The 26,182-nt window shown below is 41.4% G+C and overlaps 1 protein-coding gene across 4 annotated transcripts; it reads left to right on the top strand.

Annotated features, from left to right (window-relative positions):
- Positions 1 to 1,235: 1,235 nt before the first annotated feature.
- Positions 1,236 to 24,540, top strand: LOC115103993 (kinetochore-associated protein DSN1 homolog). 4 transcript variants are annotated; one of them, XM_029625104.2, is made up of 11 exons: positions 1,236 to 1,308; positions 1,596 to 1,629; positions 2,071 to 2,285; positions 2,561 to 2,634; positions 2,775 to 2,847; positions 8,820 to 8,899; positions 9,411 to 9,461; positions 9,544 to 9,615; positions 20,071 to 20,218; positions 22,797 to 22,884; positions 23,723 to 24,540. In XM_029625104.2, exons 6-11 carry the CDS (start codon positions 8,868 to 8,870, stop codon positions 23,821 to 23,823), a joined length of 492 nt encoding a protein of 163 aa, XP_029480964.1. In that variant the 5' UTR covers positions 1,236 to 1,308; positions 1,596 to 1,629; positions 2,071 to 2,285; positions 2,561 to 2,634; positions 2,775 to 2,847; positions 8,820 to 8,867; the 3' UTR covers positions 23,824 to 24,540. The 4 variants fall into 4 exon arrangements, with proteins under 4 accessions (XP_029480964.1, XP_029480965.1, XP_064862470.1 ...); XM_029625105.2 differs by having other exon boundaries at positions 1,241 to 1,308; positions 1,599 to 1,629; XM_065006398.1 differs by lacking the exons at positions 2,071 to 2,285; positions 2,561 to 2,634; positions 2,775 to 2,847 and having other exon boundaries at positions 1,254 to 1,308.
- Positions 24,541 to 26,182: the final 1,642 nt, after the last annotated feature.

Genomic DNA, 26,182 nt, shown 5'->3' with positions numbered 1-26,182 from the left:
TTTGAACATCTTGGCCATGTTCTGTTATTAATCTCCACCCGGCACAGCCAGAAGAGGACTGGCCACCCCATAGCCTGGTTCCTCTCTAGGTTTCTTCCTAGGTTTTGGCCTTTCTAGGGAGTTTTTCCTAGCCACCGTGCTTCTACACCTGCATTGCTTGCTGTTTGGGGTTTTAGGCTGGGTTTCTGTACAGCACTTTGTACTGATGTACGAAGGGCTATATAAATAAATTTGATTTGATAATCATCCCTTTTAGTGAGCATTTCTCACAAAATAATCCATCCACCTGACGGGTGTGGCATAGCAAGAAGCTCATTAAACAGTATGATCATTACACAGCACCTTGTGCTGGGAACAATAAAAGGCCACTTTAAAAAGTGCAGTTTTGTCACACAAACACAACACCACAGATGTCTCATGTTTTGAGGGAGTATGCAATTGGCATGGTGACTGCAGGAATATCCACCACTGTTGCCAAAGAATTTAATGTTAATTTCTCTACCATAAGCCACCTCTGTCGTTTTATAGAATTTAGCAGTACGTCCAACTGGCCTCGCAGACCACATATGGCGTCGTGTGGGCGAGCGGATTGCTGATGTCACCGATGTAAACAGAGGTCCCCATGTTGGCGGTCGGGTTATGCTATGGACAACGAACACAATTGTATTTTATCTATGGCAATTTAAATGTACAGAGATACCGTGACGAGATCCTGAAGCCCATTCTGAGGCAAAAAATAATAATTCACATCACATTGTATTGGTCGCATACACATATTTAGCAGATGTTATTGTGGGTGTAGCGAAATGCTTGTCTGCAAAGTTGCTTAGGCGCTAGAAGCAGAGCTTCCATGTTTGTAAGTGCCATCTTACTTTAAAACATTTTTTGGTCAACAACAGATGCATATCTGTGTTCCCAGTCATGTGAAATCCATAAATTAGGGCCTAATGAATATACTTATTAAAATCTTGTTGCGTTTATATTTTTTGTTCAGTATAATAACGGTGCCACCTCCGTTTCCATTTGGTGCCAAACCGTACTAAAAACTATGGCTTGTTTCAAAAGCTGAATTATGGTAACACTTTGGTTGTTATCTTGAGAGGAGTAGAGCGCAACTCGTCCCCAACCCCCCCAAACTCTGCTTAAGGGACGATTCATGCAGAGAAATGGTAGCTGGAGCCTAAGTAGTGCTCCAGCTACCATTTCCCGAAATGCATATCTGTAAATGGGAGGGGACGATTTTGTTTGTGGCGGGTAGATTTTTAAAATAAATATGGCGGATATTCGTTCTGGAATGCAGTCGGAAAGGTTTGTATTTTTTAATTTTAAGTTAATAACGTTACTGAAAGTTTTCCCGGAGGTCACCGCTTTTCTGTGAAGAATTGGGTGGAATTAGCGCGCTATCTCAGAGGGTAGTATTGTGTTTAACTTCCGACCTCACTGCCCGGGTAACGTTAGCTACTAGCTAACACCCCTATTTTAAAGTAGTCCTAGTGGTAGCCACGTCTATCGACAGCAAACTAGCCATTTCAACATAAACTATGCTCATGTGGTTATGTTTAATCATCCTCTCTCTTTTTCATTGATGTTATCAGCAGCTGCGACAGCTCTGCTGAACACCAGAAGAAGGTAAGACAATCAACAGCTGATTGTTTGTGGTGTAGGCGGTTTTGGTTGCACATAAGGGCCAATATACATTTTTTTTTAAAACCTTTATTTAACTAGGCAAGTCAGTTAAGAACAAATTCTTATTTTCAATGACGGCCTAGGAACAGTGGGTTAACTGCCTGTTCAGGGGCAGAACCACATATTTGTACCTTGTCAGCTCGGGGATTTGAACTTGCAACCTTCCGGTTACTAGTCCAATAGGCTACCCCATACATAATATAAACTCACTAAAATGGTAGCTAGCCGATGAAGTTAGCATAGCACTGACGATAACATACAAATGACCTAAAAGCCCACTTAGTTGATCAAGGTCCACGAGGAAGAAAAGCCTCCGCAGGGACTCAAAAGAGTTTGCCCTGGGAGTCCAAGCCCAGCAGCTCTTCACCCCAAATCTCCCTGCAGACACACTCCTGCCTCCACCACCACCAACATACAGATGTCAGAAACAACAGAGGCACAGATGGAGCCGTGTTCTGGAGAAGAGCGGCATGGAAGGGATCCTGAGGGAGATGTTCTAACAGAGGGTCGGTCGTTGAGCCCCAGCAGCACGCCAAGGAATTCCTGGAGGTCGACCAGGGACCGACGCTCTCTCCCTTCCCTCCCCAACACCTCCCAGAGTGAGGCCCAAAACCCGTATTTTTCAATATCGACAACATTGGTTGTGGTGTCTGGGATGAGTGACACTAGATAGAGTATTGTTTACGTCTTCTTGAGCCGTAAAACATATACTCTTTCCAAGCTATGGCTAGAGTCGGCCACCTATCCCAGGTTGACCCTTAAAAACAATGAATGGCAGTATGGGAAGGAGGCACAATTGGGGCTAAGTGATTTACAAAATGCTCTCTTGTAAACCTGTAAATGCTAAGCTTCTGTCTAAATGCCTCCTATCCAGCTATATGCAGGTAAATCAGCCAATCCCTACCAGAGGAGGAGAGGCAAGAGAAGTTGATGGAGGCTTCTATGGGGGTATGTTTAAGTGATTGCAATTCGCTAGTGTGTGTTTTGAAAGTCAGGCTAACTTCAACCTGGAGGTTATTTCAATGTCTAGGATCCTGGCTGACAATTTCGCTGACTTTGTGTCCCATCTCTCTCCTCTTTGTCTCCAGCTGGCAGTCAAGAAGTTACAAGACTCACTGAGCATGACACCAAAATGCAGTTTAGAGTCACTTCAGACACAAGGTTGGTAGGATCCTTGTAAGTATCAAATAAGTAGTGGTTTTGGATTGTAACATCCAGCAAAAAAAACATCCAAAGATTTATTCTGCCCCCTACTGGTTCGGTGCTGTATTTTGAATAGAGCTTTAGTTGTGTGCCTTGCAGTAGGTATACAGTGCATTCGGGAAGTATTCAGACTAGAGGTCGACCGATTATGATTATTATTTTTTTAATGACAAATACAACAATACTGAATTAACACTTATTTTAGCTTAATATAATACATCAATAAAACCAATTTAGCCTCAAATAATGAAACCAGTTCAATTTGGTTTAAATAATGCAAAAACAAAGTGTTGGAGAAGAAAGTAAAAGTGCAATATGTGCCATGTAAGAAAGCTAACGTCTAAGTTCCTTGCTCAGAACATATGAAAGCTGGTGGTTCCTTTTAACATAAGTCTTCAATATTCCCAGGTAAGAAGTTTTAGGTTGTAGTTATTATAGGAATTATAGGACTATTTCCCTCTATATACCACTTGTATTTCATTAACCTCTGACTATTGGATGATCTTATAGGCACTAGTATTGCCAGGGTAACAGTATAGCTTCCGTCCCTCTCCTCACTCGAACCAGGAACACAACGACAACAGCCACCTTCGAAGCAGCGTTACCCATGCAGAGCAAGGGGAACAACCACTCCAAGTCTCAGAGCGAGTGGCGTTTGTCCCCGCTAACTAGCTAGCCATTTCACATCGGTTACACCAGCCTCATCTTTTTTAAACTTGATTTATTTAACCTTTATTTAACCAGGTAGGCAAGTTGAGAACAAGTTCTCATTTCCAATTGCAACCTGGCCAAGATAAAGCAAAGCAGTTTGACACCAACAACAGTTACACATGGAGTAAAACAAACGCAGTAGAAAAGTTCTATATACAATGTGAGAAGGGGGGTAAAGGCAAAAAAGGCCGTGGTGGCGAAGTAAATACAATATAGCAAGTAAAACACTGGAATGGTTGATTGCAAAGTAGAGAAATAATGGGGTGCAAAGGAGCTAAATAAATACAGTAGGAAAAGAGGTAGGTTGTGCTAAATTATAGATGGGCTATGTACAGGTGTAGTAATCTGTGAGCTGCTCTGACAGCTGGTGCTTAAAGCTAGTGAGGGAGATGAGTGCTTCCAGTTTCAGAGATTTTGTAGTTCGTTTCAGTCATTGGCAGCAGAGAACTGGAAGGAGAGGCGGCCAAAGGAAGAATTGGTTTTGGGGGTGACCAGAGATACACCTGCTGGAGCGCATGCTACAGGTGGGTGTTGCTATGGTGACCAGCGAGCTAAGAGGGGACTTTACCTAGCAGGGTCTTGTAGATGACCTGGAGCCAGTGGGTTTGGCGACGAGTGTGAAGCGAGGGCCAGCCAACGAGAGCGTACGGGTCGCAGTGGTGGGTAGTGGATATGGGGCTTTGGTGACAAAATGGATGGCACTGTGATAGACTGCAACCAATTTATTGAGTAGGGTATTGGAGGCTATTTTGTAAATGACGTCGTCGAGGATTGGTAGGATGGTCAGTTTTACAAGGGTATGTTTGGCAGCATGAGTGAAGGATGCTTTGTTGCGAAATAGGAAGCCAATTCTAGATTTAACTTTGGATTGGAGATGTTTGATGTGAGTCTGGAAGGAGAGTTTACAGCCTAACCAGACACCTAGGTATTTGTAGTTGTCCACATATTCTAAGTCAGAGCCATCCAGAGTAGTGATGTTGGGCAGGTGCAGGCAGCGATCGGTTGAAGAGCATGCATTTAGTTTTAATTGTATTTAAGAGCAATTGGAGGCCACATAAGTAAAGTTGTATGGCATTGAAGCTCTCCTGGAGGGTTGTTAACAGTGTCCAAAGGGCCCGAAGTATACAGAATGGTGTCATCTGCATAGAGGTGGATCAGAGACTCACCAGCAGCAAGAGCGACATCATTGATGTAAACAGAGAAGGATCGGTCCAAGAATTGGACCCTGTGGCACCCCATAGACTGCCAGAGGCACAGTATTGTTTCTTATCGATGGCGGTTAAGATATCGTTTAGGACCTTGAGCGTGGCTGAGGTGCACCCATGACCAGCTCTGAAACCAGATTGCATAGCGGAGAAGGTATGGTGGGATTTGAAGAGTGTCCCCCCCCCCCCCCCCTCTTTGAAGAGGGGGATGACCACAGCTGCTTTCCAATCTTTGGGAATCTCAGACGACACAAAAGAGATTGTCTAGGCCGGCTGATTTGTAGGGGGTCCAGATTTTGCAGCTCTTTCAGAACATCAGCTGATTGGATTTGGGAGAAGGAGAAATGGGGAAGGTTTGGGCGAGTTGCTGTGGGGGGGTGCAATGCTGTTGACCGGGGTAGGGGTAGCCAGGTGGAAAGCATAGCCAGCTGTAGAAAAATGCTTATTGAAATTCTCAATTATGGTGGATTTATCGGTGGTGACAGTGTTTCCTATCTTCAGTGCAGTGGGCAGCTGGGAGGAAGTGTTCTTATTCTCCATTGACTTTACAGTGTCCCATTACTTTTTTGAGTTTGTGTTGCAGGAAGCAAAGTTCTGCTTGAAAAAGCTAGCCTTGGCTTTTCTAACTGCCTGTGTATATTGGTTTCTAGCTTCCCTGAAAGTTGCATATCACAGGGGCTGTTCGACGCTAATGCAGAACACCATAGGCTGTTTTTGTGTTGGTTAAGGGCAGTCAGGTCTGGAGAGAACCAAGGGCTATATCTGTTCCTGGTTCTAAATTTCTTGAATGGGGCATGCTTATTTAAGATGTTGAGGAAGGCATTTAAAAAATAATAATAACCAAGCATCCTCTACTGACGGGATGAGATCAATATCCTTCCAGGATACCTCGGCCAGGTCGATTTAGAAAGGCCTGCTCGCTGAAGTGTTTCAGGGAGTGTTTGACAGTGATGAGTGGAGGTCGTTTGACTGCTGACACATTATGGATGCAGGCAATGAGGCAGTGATTGCTGAGATCCTGGTTGAAAACAGCAGAGGTGTATTTAGAGGGCAAGTTGGTTAGGATGATATCTACGAGGGTGCCCGTGTTTACGGCTTTGGGGTGGTACCTGGTAGGTTCATTGATAATTTGTGTGAGATTTGAGGGCATCAAGCTTAGATTGTAGGATGACCTGCCGCCCCTAAACTGGAACATGCTTAAGCATGTTCCAGTTTAGGGGCGGCAGGTTAGCCTAGTGGTTAGCGCGTTGGACTAGTAACCAGAAGGTTGCCAGATCGAATCCCTGAGCTGACAAGGTACAAATCTGTCGTTCTGCCCCTGAACAGGCAGTTAACCCACTGTTCCTAGGCCGTCATTGAAAATAAGAATTTGTTCTTAACTGACTTGCCTAGTTAAATAAAGGTTAAATAAATAAAACATTTATATTGGCCCTTAGGACCTTGCAACCAAAACCGCCTATACCACAAACAATTAGCTGTTGAATTAGGTCGCATGAGCTCTGAAGATAGATGGGGGGGCAATCAGTTCACATATGGTGTTCAGAGCACAGCTGGGGCCAGAGGGTTGTCTATAGCAGGCGGCAACGGTGAGAGACTTGTTTTTAGAGCGGTGGATTTTTAAAAGTTGAAATTGTTTGGGTACAGACCTGGATAGTAGGACAGAACTCTGCAGAGTTATCTTTGCAGTAGATTGCAACACCGCCCACTTTGGCTGTTCTATCTTGTCGGAAAATGTAGTTTGGGATGAAAATGTCCGAATTTTTGGTGGCCAGGATTCCAGGATTCAGACACGGCTAGAACATCCGGGTTGGCAGAGTGTGCCTTAAGCTAACATGTTAACATGCATGAAACCAAGGCTATTATGGTTACAGAAGTCCTCAAAAGAGTGCCTGGGGCATAGGAGTGGAGCTAGGCAGTGCAGGGCTTGGATTCACCTCTACATCACCAGAGGAGAAGTAGGATAAGGGTACGGCTAAACTCTCGGGAGTTGATAGGCTTGAAGTCATAAACGGCGCAATGCTTGACGCACAACGAAAAGCTGCTGGCAAAACGCACTAAAGTGCTGTTTGAATGAATGCTTACAAGCCTGCTGCTGCCTAACACTGCTCAGTCAGATGCTTCTATGCTCAGTCAGATTATATGCAATGCAGGACACGCTAGATAAACTGGTAATATCATCAACCATGTGTAGTTAACTAGTGATTATTGATTTAGTTATTTTATTAGAAGTTTAATGTTAGCTAGCAACTTCCCTTGGCTTACTGCTTTCGTGTAACAGGCAGTCTCCTTGTGGAGTGCAACGAGGCAGGTGGCTATTGCGTTGGACTAGTTAACTTTAAGGTTGCAAGAATGGATCCCCCAAGCTGACATTGCCCGAGCTGACAAGGTGAAAGTCTGTCGAGGCAGACTCCCACCGTTCCTTGGCCGTCATTGAAAATAATGTGTTCTTAACTGTCTTGCCTAGTTAATTAAAGATTTAAAAAGGTGTGAAAAAAATACAGATTTCCGATTTTTATGAGAACTTGAAATTGGCCCCGATTAATCGGTCGACCTCGAATTCAGACCCTTCCATTTTGACATTTTGTTACTTTACAGCCTTATTCTAAAATGTATTAAATATTTTTTTAAATAATACATCTACACACAATACCCCATAATGACAAAGTGAAACCAGGCTTAGATTTTTTCCCGCTAATTTATAAAAACATATAGCTTATTTGCCTAAGTATTCAGACCCTTTCCCGTGAGACTCAAAATTGAGCTCAGGTGCATCCTGTTTCCATAGATCATTCTTGAAATGTTTAACTTTATTGGAGTCCACCTGTGGTAAATTCAATTGATTGGACATGATTTGGAAAGGCACACCCCTGTTTATCCCACAGTTGACGGTGCCTGTCAGATCAAAAACCAAGGCGTGAGGTTGAAGGAATTGTCCGTAGAGCTCTGAGACAGGATTGTGTCGAGGCACAGATCTGGGGAAGGGTACCAAAAATTGTATGCAACATTGAATGTCCCCAAGAACACAGCCTCCATTCTTAAATGGAAGACGTTTGGAACCACCAGGACTCTTCCTAGGGCTGGCCGGCCGGCCAAACTGAGCAATTGTGGGAGAAGGGCCTTAGTCAGGAAGGTGACCAAGAACCCGATGGTCACTCTGACAGAGCTCCAGAGTTCCTCTGTGGAGATGGGAGAACCTTCCAGAAGGACAACCATCTCTGCAACACTCCACCAATCAGGCCTTTATGGTAGTGGCCAGATGGAAGCCACTCATCAGTAAAAGGTACATGACAGCCCGCTTGGCTTTTGCCAAAAGGCACCTAAGGACTCTCAGAGCATGAGGGACAAGATTCTCTGGTCCGATGAAACCAAGACTAAACACCTGGCACCATCCCTATGAAGCGTGGAGATGGCAGCATCGTGATGTGGGGATGTTTTTCGCAAGGACTGGGTGCCTAGTCAGGATCGAGGGGAATAATGAACGGAGCAAAGTACGGAGAGATCCTTGATGAAAACCTGCTCCAGCGTGCTCAGGATCTCCGACTGGGGTGAAGGTTCACCTTCCCACAGGACCCTAAGCACACAGCCAGGGCAAGTCTCTGAATGTTCTTGAGTGGCCCAGACTTGAACCCAATAGCACCTCTGGAGATGTAAATAGCTATGCAGCGACACTCACCATCCAGCCTGCCAGAGCTTGAGGATCTGCAGAGAAGAATGGGAGAAACTCTCCAAATACAGGTGTGCCAAGCTTGTAGCGTCATACCCAAGAAGACAAGGCTCTAATCGCTGCCAAATGTGCTTCAACAAAGTACTGAGTAAAGGGTCTGAATACTTTGTAAATGTGTTTTTCTTTTCTTTTTTTGCCAACAATTCTACAAACTTGTTTTTGCTCTGTGTATAGATAGCTTGGCGGGACAATTTAACTTCTACAGCCTTTTAAAATTAGTTAAGGTCTGAATACCTTCCAAATTCACTTTAAGTGTTGTCTAATAATAACCATTTTCTTCCCTGTTTCAGTGGAGGCTGTACAGAAGGAGTGGTGGTGCCTGGCCAAAGACCTACGCAATGAGCCAGCAACCTCCCACTAGCACAGCCAGGTAATGCTGTCTCGTCACAGCCCTCAACCTCATTTTGTTCCTTGACTTAACGTCCTTAAACATACTTACCTTTTTCCTGAGCAGTCTATTTTACTATTTTATATATTTCCAGCACTGATTTTTTTCCTTTCTTCCCCCCCCCCCCCCCCCCCTGATCCTTTAACATGAGAAAAGGGTCTGGGACGATCTGAGTATCATGATACTAGTCAGTATAGTGGCAAGGAAACAAAACCGATTTTTTTTTTTTAACTTCTTTTGGAAACAAGCAGTGTCATGTCATCCAGAGTCCCCCCCCCCAAGCTATAGCACACAATATTTTACAAACAGCAGGTTTTTAAAGGAAGGCTTCTTGTTTTTGGCATGGAAAAAATATTGCGCAACTAGTATCTGCACAGCCCAAGAGAAAAAGGGCTGTCATTCTTCTGTATTGTCCTTTATTTCTAGTTCAGCCCTTTCTGTATTCATTCAGTCATCTGTTATGGCTCCCTTTTTTGACTCTCTTTCTCACTAGTGACACTGAAATGCAGAACACCATGGAGCAGGCCAGGAAGGCTATACACAGGTAACTGACTTCCTCATCACTGTGTGAGTGCCTGTAATAAATATTGTCTTTTAAAAATGTTTTATTACACCTGTGATTTCAGGCTGCAGGCTGAGAGTGCGTCTTGGGAGGCCCTGTTAGACAAGCACCGGAGTAAAGCTGAACAATTGGACAGGTGAACACATTCTCACACACCCACAAATTACATGTACTTGTTCACTCTCGTTCTGCACTCACCATGCTCCAAGTTTCAGGTTGTCAAAGTGATTTTTCTTATGTGCCTGGTGCTTCAGTCCAATTTGGGCATTAGCCAAAGTTAGCTATCAATACCCAGACCTGGTATTCATAGGAGACTTTGAAAAGGCGTTGATAAAGTACAACTGGAGTTCATATATAAATGCCTGGAATATTTCAATTTTGGAGAATCTCTTTTTATAAAATGGTTTAAAGTTATATATAGTAACCCTGTGTAAATCATGGCTATTCTCAGGAAGTTTTAAACTGTCGGAGTATAACAAGGTTGTCCACTATCAACATATCTTTTTATTATTGCCATTGAAATGTTAGCTGTTAAAATTTTAGCTTAACAATAATATTAAGGGGTTGGTAATCCAGGGCTTGAAAACAAAGGTCATGTTTCCTTTTAAATCCACAATTTGGATCCCTCCACAGCCTAGATACTTAAAATTTAAAAAAAACTAGGTCCTCTATCTGGATATTGATCACATTTATTTATTTTTTAGTTTTACATTACTGTGTAGTTTATCAATAAAATGGTCTGACGGATGTGGACATACTCAGTATATGTCCTGAAAAAAATAATCTCACTCTATTTTTTTTTAATAGAAAGTTAGCAAAAATATAGATATCTTGCTACCAAGGAAAAGGACAACACTTGTCTATTTCTGGAAAAATCACCCAGATTAACTCTTCAGTCATATCCCAGTTTACCTATTTGCTTATGGTCTTGCCTCCACCTAGCGACCTGCTTTTTGTTAAATTATATGGGCAAAAAATATTGCATTTTATCTAGAATGACAAGCCAGACACAATTTTAAAGGGCCTATTTATATAATGAATATGAATTCGGGGGGCAGAAATGATTTAAATATTAAAGCATTAGACCTCTCACTAAAGGTGTCATTCATACAAAAGTTGTACATAAATCTGAACTGGTTCTCTAGCAAATTAGTAAGAAAGTCTCATCCCATGTTCCAGAATGGCCTTTATTCAGATTACAACCTTTGAATTTGGGTATATGTGAAATGAAATCTCCAAAATATCAATATTTTTAAAACATGCCATAGGTTGCAATTTCAGTTAAATCCACCAGGAAAGACACTCATACACCATATTGTGGTTCAACTCAAATATAGTAATTGATTATTGTTTTAGTCAATAAAATGTTTTAAATTAAAATAATAGAATAAATAGGACTGGTGGAGTTGTCACACATACAGCTAACAAAAATGTATGGAAATGTCTGCTCTACCCAAAATTACTACTAACTAATTGCAGAATTCCTGCAAAAAATGGAAGCGGCAAGTGGAAGGGGGAATAAGTAAGGAACTAGTCTGTCGGCCCTGCATTAAAGAATGTTGTGATAACTGGTATTTTTTAAAAATTGAACTACCCCAAAATTCACAGCTGTGCCATATAGGTTGCTAAATAGTTGGGAAGTGATTTTCGATGTTAGTGGAACATTTTTAAAAGGGTGTGTACATGCATGCATACAGTACCAGTCATACCTTTGGAAACACCTACTCCATTCCAGGGTTTCTTAGTTTAAAAAAACTATTTTCTACATTGTAGAATAATAGTGCCACTTTTGGCCTCTACTGATATCCAATATTTTCCTTGCCAAAAAAACCCATACCGATATTATTAAAAGAATTGCAGCCTTTTAAGCATTCTAGTATAGTTAACACACATGGACGCAGCTGTCTAAGGCACTGCATCTCAATTAGAGGTCGACCGATTTAATTAGGGCCGATTTTCAAGTGTTCGTAATCGGCATTTTTGAGCGCCGATTATGTTGCACTCCACGAGGAGACTGCTTGGCAGGCTGACCACATTGATGATTTGCAATGCGCAGTGCGTTTTAATTTATCATCGAATCACAGCCTACTTCGCCAAACTGGTGATTTAACAAGCGCATTTGTGAAAAAAGCACAATCGTTGAATGAATGTACCTATCCATAAATATCAATGCCTTAAAATCAATACACAAGTATGTATATTTTTTTTAAACCTGCATATTTAGTTAATATTGCCTGCGAACATGAATTTATTTTAACTAGGGAAATTGTCACTTCTCTTGCGCGCTGTGCAAGCAGATTCAGGGTTAATGCAGCAGTTGGACCACCTGGCTCATTGCGAACTGTGTGAAGACCATTTCTTCCAAAGAAAGACGATCATTAATTTGCCAGAATTTTACATAATTATGACATAGCAATGAAGGCTGTGCAATGTAACCTCAATATGTAGACTTCTGGATGCCACCTGTTCGATTAAAATACATAATGGTTCTGTATTTCACTGAAAGAATAAATATTTTCTTTTCAAAATGGTTGTTTCCGGGTTTCACCGAAGGCTCATATTTCTGTGTTCTATTATAATTAAGTCTATGATTTGATAGAGCAGTCTGAGCGGTGGTAGGCAGCAGCAGGCTCGTAAGCATTCATTCAAACAGCACTTTCCTGCATTTGCCAGCAGCCTTCGCAATGCTTGAATACAGCGATGTTTATGACTTAAAGCCTATCAACTCCTGAGATTAGGCTGGCAATACTATAGTGCCTATAAGAAGATCCAATATACAAATGGTATAGAGAAATAGTTATATAACTACAACCTAAAACTTCTTACCTGGGAATATTGAAGACACATGTTAAAAGGAACCATCAGCTTTCTCATGTTCTGAGCATGGAATTTAAACGTTAGCTTTTTTACATGGCATATTGCACTAATACTTTCTTCAACACTGTTTTATTATTTAAACCAAGTTGGTCATGTTTATTATTTGAGGCTAAATTTATTTGATGTATTATATTAAGTTGTTCATTCAGCATTGTTGTAATTGTCATTATTACAGATATATATCTATATCGTTCCAGTTCTCTGCTGCCTGTGACTGGAACGAATTGCAAAAATCGCAGAAGTTGGAGACTTTTATCTCCCTCACCAACTTCAAACATCTGCTATCTGAGCAGCTAACCAATCGCTGCAGCTGTACATAGTCTATTGGTAAATAGCCCACCCATTTTCACCTACCTCATCCCCATACTGTTTTTATTTACTTTTCTGCTCTTTTGCACACCAATATCTCTACCTGTACATGACCATCTGATCATTTATCACGCCAGTGTTAATCTGCAAAATTGTAATTATTCGCCTACCTCATGCCTTTTGCACACAATGTATATAGACTCTTTTTTTTCTACTGTGTTATTGACTTGTTAATTGTTTACTCCATGTGTAACTCTGTTGTCTGTTCACACTGCTATGCTTTATCTTGGCCAGGTCGCAGTTGCAAATGAGAACATGTTCTCAACTAGCCTACCTGGTTAAATAAAGGTAAAATAAAAATATATATATCGGCCGAATAATCTGTATCGTTGTTTTTCTTTTTCTTTTCTCCAATAATCGGTATCGGCTTTGAAAAATCATAATCGGTCGAATCTCAATGCAAGAGGCATCACTACAGTCCCTGGTTCGAATACAGGCTGTGTACAGACCAAAAAGTTACTTTGTTGGCATTTACGCATGTCCCCATTACCAGTAAAACATAATCAAAACCTATTTCTTTCACTTACTTGCTGTGCTGTTTCGTTCAGTCATTTCATTCTCAATCAGGATTTCTAATGAACGCCATTTGGGTCTTTGCGTGTCAAAACAGCTTGTTGACATATCAGGACCTGAATATGTCTGCACGTCACAATTTAACGAGTTTTACATATTGATTAAACTCACTGGTATTTCATATATCACAACGATACGTATGCTGTGATGCTGGTGAAGTTCTCGCGCGCACCTACGGTGCTGGTAATATTTTTTTTTAACTAGCTAGCTCATGGATGCAAACAATGTTCTTCCCACAAAACATTTGTTTCGGTAGTTAGCTAGCTGTCATCTAAAATAACCCTAATTTATAAGACTGTTCTTATTTGATTAATGTTGGTCGGAACAACCTAGCCACAGTAAGGATTTGCCACAATAGTGGACTTTGCTGTTAGCCTTCAAAATAAAAGTAGGTCATTGACAGTGAAGCAAATTAATACAAGCAGTATAATTATGCCATAATTGAATGCATCATGCTAAACGAGATTGTAATGTTTTATATAAAATCAACAAACTAATTGTTAATTTGACATCTGAAATCACAATGCAGGAATCCAAGATGGTGTTGCAGTCAGACATCTTTGTCTTGTCTTGTCCCATGTGTGTATATATATTTTTCTTTGCGTTCTTTTTAATATTTTTTCCTAAACTTCAACTTCAAAATACTCTCCTGCAACCCACCTCACCCGATGTGGTGTGGATCTGTTTTTTTGTTAAAGTATTTCTATTTACCTCCGAACTGGAATACCTCAACTGAAGCTAGCCAGCTATTAGTCAGCTAACCACTGCTAGCGGTCATCAGCTAACCTTTAGCTCGGAAAGCTCTCGCCAGTTCGTACAATGCGTTTCAAACCAGAGCATACTGGACATATTTTTCTCTCCATATCCCCGGATTCCTACCTCAAACTGAACCATTTCATCTGATTCATCGCAGCTAGCTAACCGCAACCCGGGTTGACTACTCCTGGCTAACCTTTCCATCCCGGCGCAAGCACCAACTATCCTGGAGCTAGTCCATGCTTAACCCATCTCCCGGCTATGGCTCCTGGGCTACTCCTGAAGCCCACTCCTCGGCTACAATATCCGGACCCCTTCTACTGCCGGTACGGGGCACGGAACCCTGCCGATCCTTCATGACTGGAATACCGACATAATCTGCTCGAGGACCCCAACAGGCCCCTCAGGTGCGACGTCCACTGAAGGCCCATTCTGCTAACCGCGACCTGCAAGCTATCTAGAGCATATTGGATTGTTAGCTGATCCATCGGCCAGTTTCTTGGACCACTATACCCATTTCTCCAATTGGACTTGAACCCCTCTGGTACTTGGAAACCTACTAATTCCAAGACTGGTCTATCGACGACACAGCTCGAGGAGGCAAAAACAGACCCCCACCCCATAGCTCGCTAGCCCCAGCCTGCTGTCTGAATCGCCGTGTCCCCTGCCGGCCCAACCACTCACTGGACCCATACGATCACTTAGGTACGCATGCCTCTCCCTAATATCAATATCCCTTGTCCATTACTGTCCTGGTTAGTGATTACAGTTTTATTTCATTGTAGAGCCTCACTATGCCTTAACCAACCATGTTGTTCCACCTCCCACATATGCGTTGACATCACCTGGTTTAAACGTCTCTGGAGACTATCTCTCATCGTTACTCTATGCCTAGGTTTACCTCCAATGGACTCTTCCTACGATACCTTTGTCTGTACATTATGCCTTGAATCTATGCTATCGTGCCCAAAAACCTGCTCCCTTTACTCTCTGTTCCGAACGTGCTAGACGGCCGGTTCTTATAGCTTTTAGCCGTACCCTTCTCCTACTCTGGTGATGTGGCGATTAATCCAGGACCTGCAGTGCCTAGCTCCACTCCTACTCCCCAGGTGCTCTCAATTGTTGACTTCTGTAACCGTAAAAGCCTTGGTTTCTTGCATGTTAACATTAGAAGCCTAATCCCTAAGTTTGCTTTATTCACTGCTTTAGCACATTCTGCCAACCTGGATATCTTAGCCATGTCTGAATCTTGACTTAGGAAAACCACCAACAACCCTGAAATGTCTATCCCTAACTAACATTTTCCGACAAGAAAGAACTGCCAATGGGGGCGGTGTTGCAATCTACTGCAAAGAGAGCCGGCAGAGTTCTGTCTTACTATCAGGTCTGTACCAAAACAATTCGAGCTTCTACTTCTAAAAATTTCCAGAAAAGTCTCAATGTTGCCGCTTGCTATAGACCACCCTCTGCCCCCAGCTGTGCCCTTGGACACCATATGTGAATTGATTACCCCCATCTATCTTCTGAGCTCGTGCTGCTAGGTGACCTAAACTGGGACATGCCATCCTACAATCTAAGCTTGATGCCCTCAATCTCACACAAATTATCAATGAACCTACCAGGTACAACCCCAAATCCGTTAACATTGGCACCCTCATAGATATCATCCTAACTAACTCGCCCTCCAAATACACCTCTGCTGTTTTCAACCAGGATCTCAGATCACTGCCTCATTGCCTTCATCCTTAATGGGTCTGCGGTCAAACAACCACCCCTCATCACGTCACACTCTCCCTAAAACACTTCAGCGAGCAGGCCTTTCTAAATCGACCTGGCCGGGTTATCCTGGAATGACATTGACCTCATCCCGTCAGAGGATGCATGGTTATTCTTTAAAAGTGCCTTCCTCACCATCTTAAATAAGCATGCTCCATTCAAAAAATGTACGCCCAAACGGCTTTCCATATAATGTCGTGAAGCTAATATCAATGACACTATTACTGTGTAACTCCGTGTTAATGAGTTTTGTCTTTGAGTTGTCTCACTGACAAGTTCTTACTCTTGGGCTAGGTTAGGAATGATGTGTAGCCTTTACATTTTATGTACAGTCATTACATCATGTACCTACATTATATAGGTATGCACGTCAGCTTTGACATTGGTTTTGCACATCGGCATTAAACTACATATCTGGCCGATACCGATGTTGGCATTTGAGCTAATATCGTCCGATTTCCGTTATGTTCACCGATTTAAAAAAAATATATATATATTATATTGTGCGTCCCTATATAACACATGGAACCAAAGTGTTTGTTAAATCAATTTGAGTCTTCAAAATAACCGTCCTTTGCCTTGACAGCTTTGCAAACTTTTGGCATTCTCTCAACCTGGGATGCATTTCAATTAACAGGTGTGCCTTGTTAAATGATCATTTGTGTCATTTCTTTCCTTAATGCGTTTGAGCATTGTCAGTTGTGACAAGGTAGGGGTGGTATACAGAAGATTGCCCTATTTGGTACAAGACCGTGTCCATATTATGGCAAGAACAGCTCAAATAAGCAGAGAAACGACAGTCCAGTACTTTTAGACCTGGTCAGTCAATCCGGGAAAAATTATATTACTTTGAAAGTTTCTTCAAGTACAGTCGCAAACACTATCAAGCGCTATGATGAAGCTGGCTCTCATGAGGACTGCTGCAGGAAAGGAAGACCCAGTGTTACCTCTGCTGCAGAGGATATGTTAATTAGTTACCAGCCTCAGAAATTGCAGCCCAAATAAATGCTTTGCAGAGTTCAAGTAACATATCAACATCAACTGTTCAGAGGAGACTGCGTGAATCAGGCCTTCATGGTTGAATTGCTGCATAGAAACCACTACTAAAAGACACCAATAAGAAGAGACTTGCTTGGACCAAGAAACACACGCAATGAACATTGGACAGGTGGACATCTGTCCTTTAGTCTGAGTCCAAATTTGAGATTTTTGGTTCCAACCGCTATGTCTTTGTGAGACGCGGAGTAGGTGAACGGATTATCTATGCATGTGTGGGTCCCACCACGAAGCATGGAGGTGGCGTGGGGGTGCTTTGTTGGTGACACTGTCAATGATTTAAATTTTTTTTTTTTAATTTAGAATTCAAGGCACGCTTAACCAGCATGGCTACCTCTGCATTCTGCAGCAGTACTCCATCCCATCTGGTTTGTGCTTAGTGGGACTATAATTTGTTTTTCGACAGGACAATGACCCAACACACCTCCAGGCTGTGTAAGGGCTATTTGACCAAGAAGGAGAATGATGGAGCGCTGCATCAGATGACCTGGCCTCCACAATCACCCGACCTTAAAAGAATTGAGATGGTTTAGGATGAGTTGAACCGCAGAGGGGAGGATAAGTAGCCTAGCAAGTGCTCAGCATGTGTGCAAAGTCCTTCAAGACTGTTGGAAAAGCATTCCAGGTGAAGCTGGTTGAGAGGATGCCAAGAGTGCAAAGCTGTCAATGCAAAGGGTGACTACTTGTCTTCACTGTTATTCTACAATGTAAAAATTGTATATGTGTATAAACTAGAGGTCGACCGATTAATCGGAATGGCCGATTTCAAGTTTTCATAACAATCGGAAATCGGTATTTTTGGACACCGATTTTTGCCTATATATATGAAAAAATTCTACTCCATTTAACTAGGCAAGTCAGTTAACTTCTTGCGTCGAGCCATCGGGGATCGTGAATACAGCCTCAAGCTCATTACCATAACGCAATGTTAACTATTCATGAAAATCGCAAATGAAATTAAATAAATATGCTAGCTCTCAAGCTTAGCCTTTTGTTAACAACACTGTCATCTCAGATTTTCAAAAATATGCTTCTCAACCATAGCAAAACAAGCATTTGTGTAACAGCATTTAGCGTTAGCATAGCATTTAGCGTTAGCATTCAGCAGGCAACATTTTCACAACCAGAAAACCATTCAAATAAAATCATTTACCTTTGAAGAACTTCTGATGTTTTCAATGAGGAGACTCAGTTAGATAGCAAATGTTCAGTTTTTCCTGAAAGATTATTTGTTTAGGAGAAATCGGTCCGCTTTCTGCGTCATGTTTGGCTACCAAAAAAAAACAAATTCATCCAAACGCCAAACTTTCTTCCACATTAACTCCATAATATCGACTGAAACATGGTAAACGTTGTTTAGAATCAATCCTCAAGGTGTTTTTCACAACTCTTCATGATATATCATTTCTGGAAGTCTGTCTCAATCACATGGATGAATGCGAGCAGCTTGGAGATTACACAACAATTTCAACAAAGGACACCGGGCGGACCCCTGGTAAATGTAGTCTCTTATGGCCAATCTTCCAATGATATGCCTACAAATATGTCACAATGCTGCAGACAACTTGGAGAAACGATAGAAAGGGCAGGCTAATTCGTGGCGCTTTCACAGCCATATAAGGAGACAATGAAAAACAGCGTCAAAAATCCTGCTCATTTCCTGTTTGAAGTTTCATATTGGTTTTGCCTGTAGCATCAGTTCTGGGGCACTCACAGATAATATCTTTGCAGTTTTGGAAACGTCAGTGTTTTCTTTCCAAAGCTGCCAATTATATGCATAGTCAAGCATCTTTTCGTGACAAAATATTGCGCTTAAAACGGGCACGTTTTTTTATCCAATAATGACATAGCGTCCCCATAGGTTGAAGAGGTTAAGCACACATTCTTATTTTCAATGACTACCTAGGAACGGTGGGTTAACTGCCTCGTTCAGGGGCAGAACGACAGATTTTTGCCTTGTCAGCTCGGGTGATCCAATCTTGCAACCTTACAGTTAACTACTCCTTGTGCAATCCACAAGAAGAATGCCTGTTATGCGAATGCAGTAAGCCAATGTAAGTTGCTAGCTAGCATTAAACTTATCTTGTCAAATCAATCATAATCACTAGTTCACTACACATGGTTGATATTACTAGATATTATCTAGCGTGTCCTGCGTTGCATATAATCTGACTGAGTGGTGGTAGGCAGAGGCAGGCACGTAAACATTCATTCAAACAGCACTTTCGTGTGTTTTGCCAGCAGCTCTTCGTTGTGCGTCAAGCATTGCGCTGTTTATGACTTCAAGCCTATCAACTCCCGAGATGTGGCTGGTGTAACCGACGTGAAATGGCTAGCTAGTTAGCACGCGCTAATAGCTTTTCAAATTTCACTGAGCCTGTGGTTGTTTCCCTTGCTCTGCATGGGTAACGCGGCTTCGAGGGTGGCTGTTGTCGTGTTCCTGGTTCGAGCCCAGGTAGGGGCGAGGAGAGGAGAGGGACGGAAGCTATACTGTTACACTGGCAATACTAAAGTGCCTATAAGATCATCCAATAGTCAAAGGTATATGAAATACAAATGGTATAGAGGGAAATAGTCCTATAATAACTACAACCTAAAACTTCTTATCTGTGAATATTGAAGGCTCGTGTTAAAAGGAACCACCAGCTTTCGTATGTTCTCTTGTTCTGAGCAAGGAACTGAAACGTTAGCTTTCTTACATGGCACATATTGACTTTTACTTTCTTCTCCAACACTTTTTTTTTTTGCATTATTTAAACCAAATTGAACATGTTTCATTATTAATTTGAGCTAAATTGATTTTATTTATGTATTATATTAAGTTAAAATAAGTGTTCATTCATTATTACAAATAAATGAGAAATTGGCCTTTTTTAAATTAAAAAAAATTATAATAATATTGGCTTTTTTCAATAATCGGTATCGGCACTGAGAAACCATAATCGGTAGACCTCTGTGTATGTTAAACATGCATACAAGTGTATGAATGGAGGATTGGAAGTTGTGCAGACAATTTCATTGATGGAAGCTACCATCTATATGTAATATTAAAGCTGATCTTCCCCCAATGATTGTTCATTGTTCAGAATGGCATAACGATACTAGAGTTGGTTACGGCCCATTTTAGGACCGTGGTTTTTGCCTCGTGTAAATGTGTTGGTATATCTCATCTTTCCCTTTGCAGGCAATTGGAGCAATGCCTGGAGAATGGGGTGATGTTAGACCCTAGCTGCCTGGCCCAGTCCTCACAGAGCCAGCTCATCCAGAACAAACCTGATTACCACAGTGTGCTCCGCAGACAGCGGGCTGTACTGTCCACTGTAGAACTGGTGGTAATACGGACAAACTTGTATTATTCCACTTGGGGATGGTTTCTTGAACACAGTTTAGTCCTAGACTAAAAGCAAGCTCAATGGAGAATCTCTGTCGTAATAGTTTTGTAGTCCAGTATTTGGCTCTGTGTCCAGGAAAAAGGCCTTTGGGTCTTTTTTAAATGTAATGTTCTATTGGGCAAAGCTTAACTTGAATTTAAGTCAGATTTCCATTTAGTCCTGCATTGATGGCATTTTTTATATATTTCACCTTTATTTAAACGGGTAGACCAGATGAGAACACGTTCTCATTTACAACTGCGACCTGGCCCAGATGACGCAAAGCAGTGCGACAGTTACACATTGGTAAACAAACGTACAGTCAATGACACAAAGAAAAGTGTAGTCAGATTAGGGAGGTAAAGGCAATAAATATGCCATAGTGGTGAAATAATTACAATTTAGCAATTAAACACTGGAGTGAGATGTGCAGAAGATGAATGTGCAAGTAGAGATACTGGGGTGCAAAGGAGCAAAAAGTAATATGGGGATGAGGTAGTTGGGTGGTCTACTTACAGATGCGCTGTGTACAGGTGTAATTATCAGTAAGCTGCTCTGACAGCTGATGCTTAAAGTTGAAGGACTACTATGATCGACTATGAGTAATTACACATTTGACTGAAGTGGAAGTTAGAATTCACCCCTCAGTGTTCCATGTCCCATGCTCAAAGTAAATGGTAGCTGCAGTGCACACATAGTTCCAATGCAATAAAAACATTTTTGACTAATGTGTGAACAGTGTCCACATTTGCCTTCAGGGTAGAGCATTTATTTATTTTCTCCATCTTTATCACACCCTTCCTTGTGTGTTAATGAATCTAACATAAAATGTCAATTTAATAGCCCGAGATGGGGCTAGGCGGTATACTGTATTTGACTAAATACTGGTATTGATGCAGATGAGTTTGGGTCTTTCGTTTACCTTTGTATACTAGTATTTATGTTTGATTTGTTTAAATGTTACTCCACTCCTCTGTGTAATGTCAGTTTTTATAGTTTACTCCGTTTGCTATTTGAGTCTTCTCTCCTTACACACACAGCCAGCCAATTGTCACTCAAGGAGACTTGTTTTTGCTCTTCCATGAGTCAAGTTAAAATACTAGCCGTTCACTCGCAGTGACAGTCTGCATGGTCAACGCTTCAGATGCAACAAGATGTTGACAACGATGCTGCTTTCCACTTTGCTTTATAATGTAAATCCACAAACATTCTACAATTACACTTTTAGTTTGTATCTTAGTGCCTGCAAACAGTTTGACATTTTTTTTTGTTGATTTGTGCCTCAAACAAATTGTTAGCTGCAAATAGCTACTTAGCTGGCAAGCTAGCCTGATACCAAAGATTTTTACAACTAAACCAAGATGGCCCACAGCCTGTTTCCAATGGGAACAATTGAGTCATTGTGGGCAGAGCCCAGCATGAGCTAGTCGATCCTATTTGCGCGTTCTAACATGCGTTTGCATATTTCTGTTAGGGAACGCCTACTCTGAAGTGTGCGTGTGCAATAACTCAATTCCCCTTTACACTCCTAAAAAAATACATTTATTTTTTACTTTTGCGAAGGGTAGTCCGCTCTGTTCATAACCGATTTAATAGTTTTGGGAACAGAACTATTGAGATCAAATGTTCAGTTGATGAGAAATTGTAGTATGTCAGCCAAAATCCATCTTCTCCCCCTGCTGGCCAGTGGGCTTCCAGTGAGTGGAACGCCAAGCGGATACTTCACATTTATACGTCCGGTGAAATATCTATCTGTGCTGATACCAGTGTTTGTACAATGGCATATCCTAAATCTGAGAGGAATAGGCAACGCCTGGGCTTCCAAGTGGCGCCGCTGTCAAAGGCACTGTATCTCAGTGCTTGAGGCGTCACTACAGACACCCTGGTTCGATTCCAGGCTGTATCACAACTAGCTGTGATTGGGAGTCCCACAATTGCTCCAGTGTCGTCCGGATTTGGTTGGTGTAGGCCGTCATTGTAAATAAGAATGTGTTCCTAACTGACTTGCCAAGTTAAATAAAATTCCATATGTATAACACAATATTTTAGCTACATCAAGTAAGAGTGCATGAAACGTAACCTCTAATTAGGATCCACTGGAAAACACTGACCAACATTTGGTTCATACCCTGTCGCAATAACACCTTGCTTTTTGATTCCTTGTCATGTCAAACACTTCGAAGTGCCCAGTCACTATATTCAATATTTTGGTTGAACTTTGATTTGTTTTATATTGTTCAACCAGAATGGAGAAAGGCCCATTAAAATTAATGTTGCCACGCTAGTCATGTACTACTCATAAAGCATATCTAGAAATGTGTATTTATTTTTTTAATACAAAAAAGTATTGACATATTTTGGCCATATCGCCCAGCCGAGAGTTTATTTGCCTCAATCAACCACGGTGCTGCCCTGGCTTTTGTTGTAGATGAGTGCATATCGAAGGCCGGTTTTTATTACTGTTGAAGTGGTGAAACGCTTATCACCCTCATAAAATGTGAGTTGCACGTAATAAAAAAAAACATCTGTTCCTCCATAGATGGACACACAGTGTAAGATGGTCAGGGAGCTGCAGTCCAGACAGGAACAGGCTCAGCTACTGGTGAATGAGACAAGCAGCAGATTGGGTAAGGGCATGTCTGTATGTATGGATGGATGGCTGTAGTGGTTCTCAGGGTCGTGTTCAGTAGGGCAGAACCTTTGCAACAGAAAATTCAAATCTGTTTCAATTTAGGTAGTACCTTCCCCTTCTGTTTCAAAATGTTTTCTCCCTGCTGAACACTTCTTGACTTATTAAAGGTCTTTAAATCGTCACTGTCTAATATCACTGTTTATTTAATGAAAAATAACTATTTTGATCATTTTATTCCCTGAGCCTCGTTTGGCTGTTGAAATGTTCAATCTGATCTTGTGGGTGTTATGAAGCAAATTTTAAGATATTTGCATACACATCCCTGATAGGATGGTCTAGAGCCTACCCCCCTTACCCAGGTGAACAGTCATTGGTCTATTATAAGCAGATCACCTTGTGATGTCATGATGTGGGCTGAAATTCCAGGCAGCTCTTCCAAGAAGGACATTATCATAATTAACCATTTCCGTGTTATTTCTACCTCTGTGTGGAAGCATTTAAAAATTGGCAATCACATTTTTAACTGCGCTGCCCCTTTTAATTGTTTTGATTAATTTTTTTATTGCACCTTTAACTAGGCACCTCAGTTAAGAACAAATTCATATTTTCAATGACAACCTACTGTTCCCTGGGAGGCTAACTGCCTTGTTCAGGGGCAGAACAACATATTTTTTTTTACCTTGTCAGCTTGGGGATTTGATCTAGCAACCTTCTGGTTACTAGTCCAACACTCTAACCACTAGGCTACCTGCAGCCTAGTGAGTATATTCTCTGTGTTTATTAAATGTATTTGTTGTGATCATGTATTAAGTGTGTACATCTGCTCCCATCAGCGGCTGATGTGGGATTCCAGTATCTCTCCTCTGACCCAATCAGAGATCTACTGGCAGGACCCGTATCCTCTGTATCAACCAATACATCATCCACCGTATAATTCTAGTACCTCTGTTTTAGGGTTATTGCAATACAGTATCATGGTACAACCAAACTAGATTTTTCATGGCAAAAAAAGATAACTAAGCAAACTGAATTCTGGCTTTGTACAAGCAGGACAAGGCACACCTTTAATAGCACAGACTCTATTGTGATCTTTGGTTTCATCCAGGTTCACTCAATGAATGACCTATGAAAAAGATCAGTCTGGCTTTTTCTGTATTTATGTAATGTCTTAACTCTACCCATGGCTCCCTAATTTAGCTGTTCTCTGTGGTGGCTTGTGTGGTTGTTTGTAAATAAGTCTCTGGTATCTTTCTTCACGGGATGAATGTGGATTATTTCAGCTGAAACTTTCTATCTATTCTTTTCCACCACTATACTATTTGGGTCCTCCCAAATGGCACCCCATTCCTTATATAGTGCACTACTTTTGACCAGAGTGCTATGGGTCCTGACAGATACCGGTCTCCCTACGAAACGTATGCTGTTGGCCACCAGAGGGCGATCTCACCCTTTATTTAAATAGCTAATGAATATTCACCTACAGTAACAGATGTAGAGAAAAATATGAACTTCCAGTGGATGAATTTTGGGGTTAGTTTTGTAAGATACCGGCTTTCCTTAATTTTCCTGTACATTCTCGTCTGTTTTTCTTGTAAAAAATGTTTTTGTTTATGCTAAAAAAAAATATATTATTAAACAGTAATTATCTGAATTTGTCTTGCATTTTCTGACCATTGACTCAGTTGTTTTAAGACCAGGTCCAATCCTGTGTTTGTTTTTAACCCTTCATAAACAAGGAAATGTGAAACTATTATTCCTTCCCAACTCCTTTGAAACATCTCTTGGTTTCAGTGTGTAACAAGGGGAAGAATTCTCTGTACACACAACTTGATAGTTCTCTCAACACACCCTTGTATAATACTTTACTCCCTGACCCTTTCTTATCCCTCAATCTTCTCTGTTTTGTCCAGAGATTCAGTCCTCTTTTCTCTCCTCCAGCACTGCTATGTCTTCCTGTCCCTTCTCCTGTCCATCAGGGAGGAGGCCCCACCTCATCCCCACCTCATCTTGACTCCCTCCCTTTCTTTTCACCGGGTCACTGGCGCAGAACGAAGGCCTGACATTATGCCTGGTGTGTCATAACCCCCCCCCCCCCCCCTTATTTTTTTTCAATCGCTCACTATCACATCTTCAGTTCTCACCATCTTTCATGTTATAAGGTTGAGCCTTCCTCTTACAAGGAGAAACATGATGAACAACAATGTGGCCCCAACGAGGAATATTTCCTCAGAAGTTTAACAGTCAATAGGGTTACACTTGCATGAACAATGTGATGTCTTTTTTTTAAAAGAAATTGTGTAAAAGGAATTGGACAGGTTCAAGTTCTGACCACCAAATAGGAAAGGTGCCTTGCACCTACTGACTCAAATCACCATGATATTTTATTTATTGCAAACATATGTATTTTCTGTGGGCTGTTCTTGCAGTGCATGGTAAGAATGAAAGGATAGAGGTTTGGGAGAAAAGTGAGGTTGTGAGTGCTGGGGAATCACGGAGGGAGGGTGGTGCACGGCAAGAGATTGATTCTTATTTAGATTAAAATAAGGCTGGGTGCTTGTGGGATGAGAAAGAGAGCTTCTGCTTACAAATTGAAAGTAGTCAAGATGCATTCAGGCACTGGAGAAAACAACATTCACAGAACAGAAGGGATATAAATAGGAAAAGAACAGAACTAGATAAAAAATATGGATTAGCTTATTTATTGATCGTATAGTTTATTTAGATGTTTTGACATCACTGCTTAACATTACTAGTGTTTGCAAATGGACCAAAAATGTATTCAAATAAACAGGGTTAAACGTGATGGTTTCTTGTGACCCATAACAGGCCTGGGCCTACTTCTGATGTGTAAATGCCTGTTGGTGCTGTAAAAATGATTTTTCTCCCTGTTAGGCCAGGTCTTTGTAAAAATCTACCCCTTCTCCCTTTAACTTCAGATTGATAGACTGTAGAAGAGGGATGCGCCGAGCATCAGCATAATCCACAGCCAGTTTTTCCTGTGCACTCCCCTTCGTGGTGTATACACCCATCATTCCAGCACAGCAGTCGGCCTTCTCTCCATGTCTATTCAGTCTCCCAATTCATCTAGTGGCGCTGCTCTCTCATCTGAGTGATAAATGACAGCAAAAACGTTGTTTGTTAAAAAAATATATATATAAAAAAAAATTGAAGACTTGTAATTTAATCTGTGCTGTCCATATTTCTCACACTAAAAGACAGGACGTTTCATTCATTGGATGTTTCTGAACACAGCCTGTTTTAATAGTGGCCTATTTGATGGTGTGATTTGTTCC

This window comes from Oncorhynchus nerka, linkage group LG21 (assembly GCF_034236695.1).
Source record: "Oncorhynchus nerka isolate Pitt River linkage group LG21, Oner_Uvic_2.0, whole genome shotgun sequence".
Classification (NCBI taxonomy): Eukaryota; Metazoa; Chordata; class Actinopteri; order Salmoniformes; family Salmonidae; genus Oncorhynchus; species Oncorhynchus nerka.
Note: the sequence above shows the minus strand (reverse complement) of the source record. Positions and strands in the feature narration are given on the sequence as shown.

Coding starts and splice junctions, on each gene's coding strand:
- LOC115103993 (XM_065006398.1), top strand. CDS start 1,274: ATGGCGGATATTCGTTCTGGAATGCAGTCGGAAAG. Junction 9,462..9,543: donor GCCAGGAAGGCTATACACAG/GTAACTGACTTC, acceptor CTGTGATTTCAG/GCTGCAGGCTGAGAGTGCGT. Junction 22,885..23,722: donor TGAGACAAGCAGCAGATTGG/GTAAGGGCATGT, acceptor TGCTCCCATCAG/CGGCTGATGTGGGATTCCAG.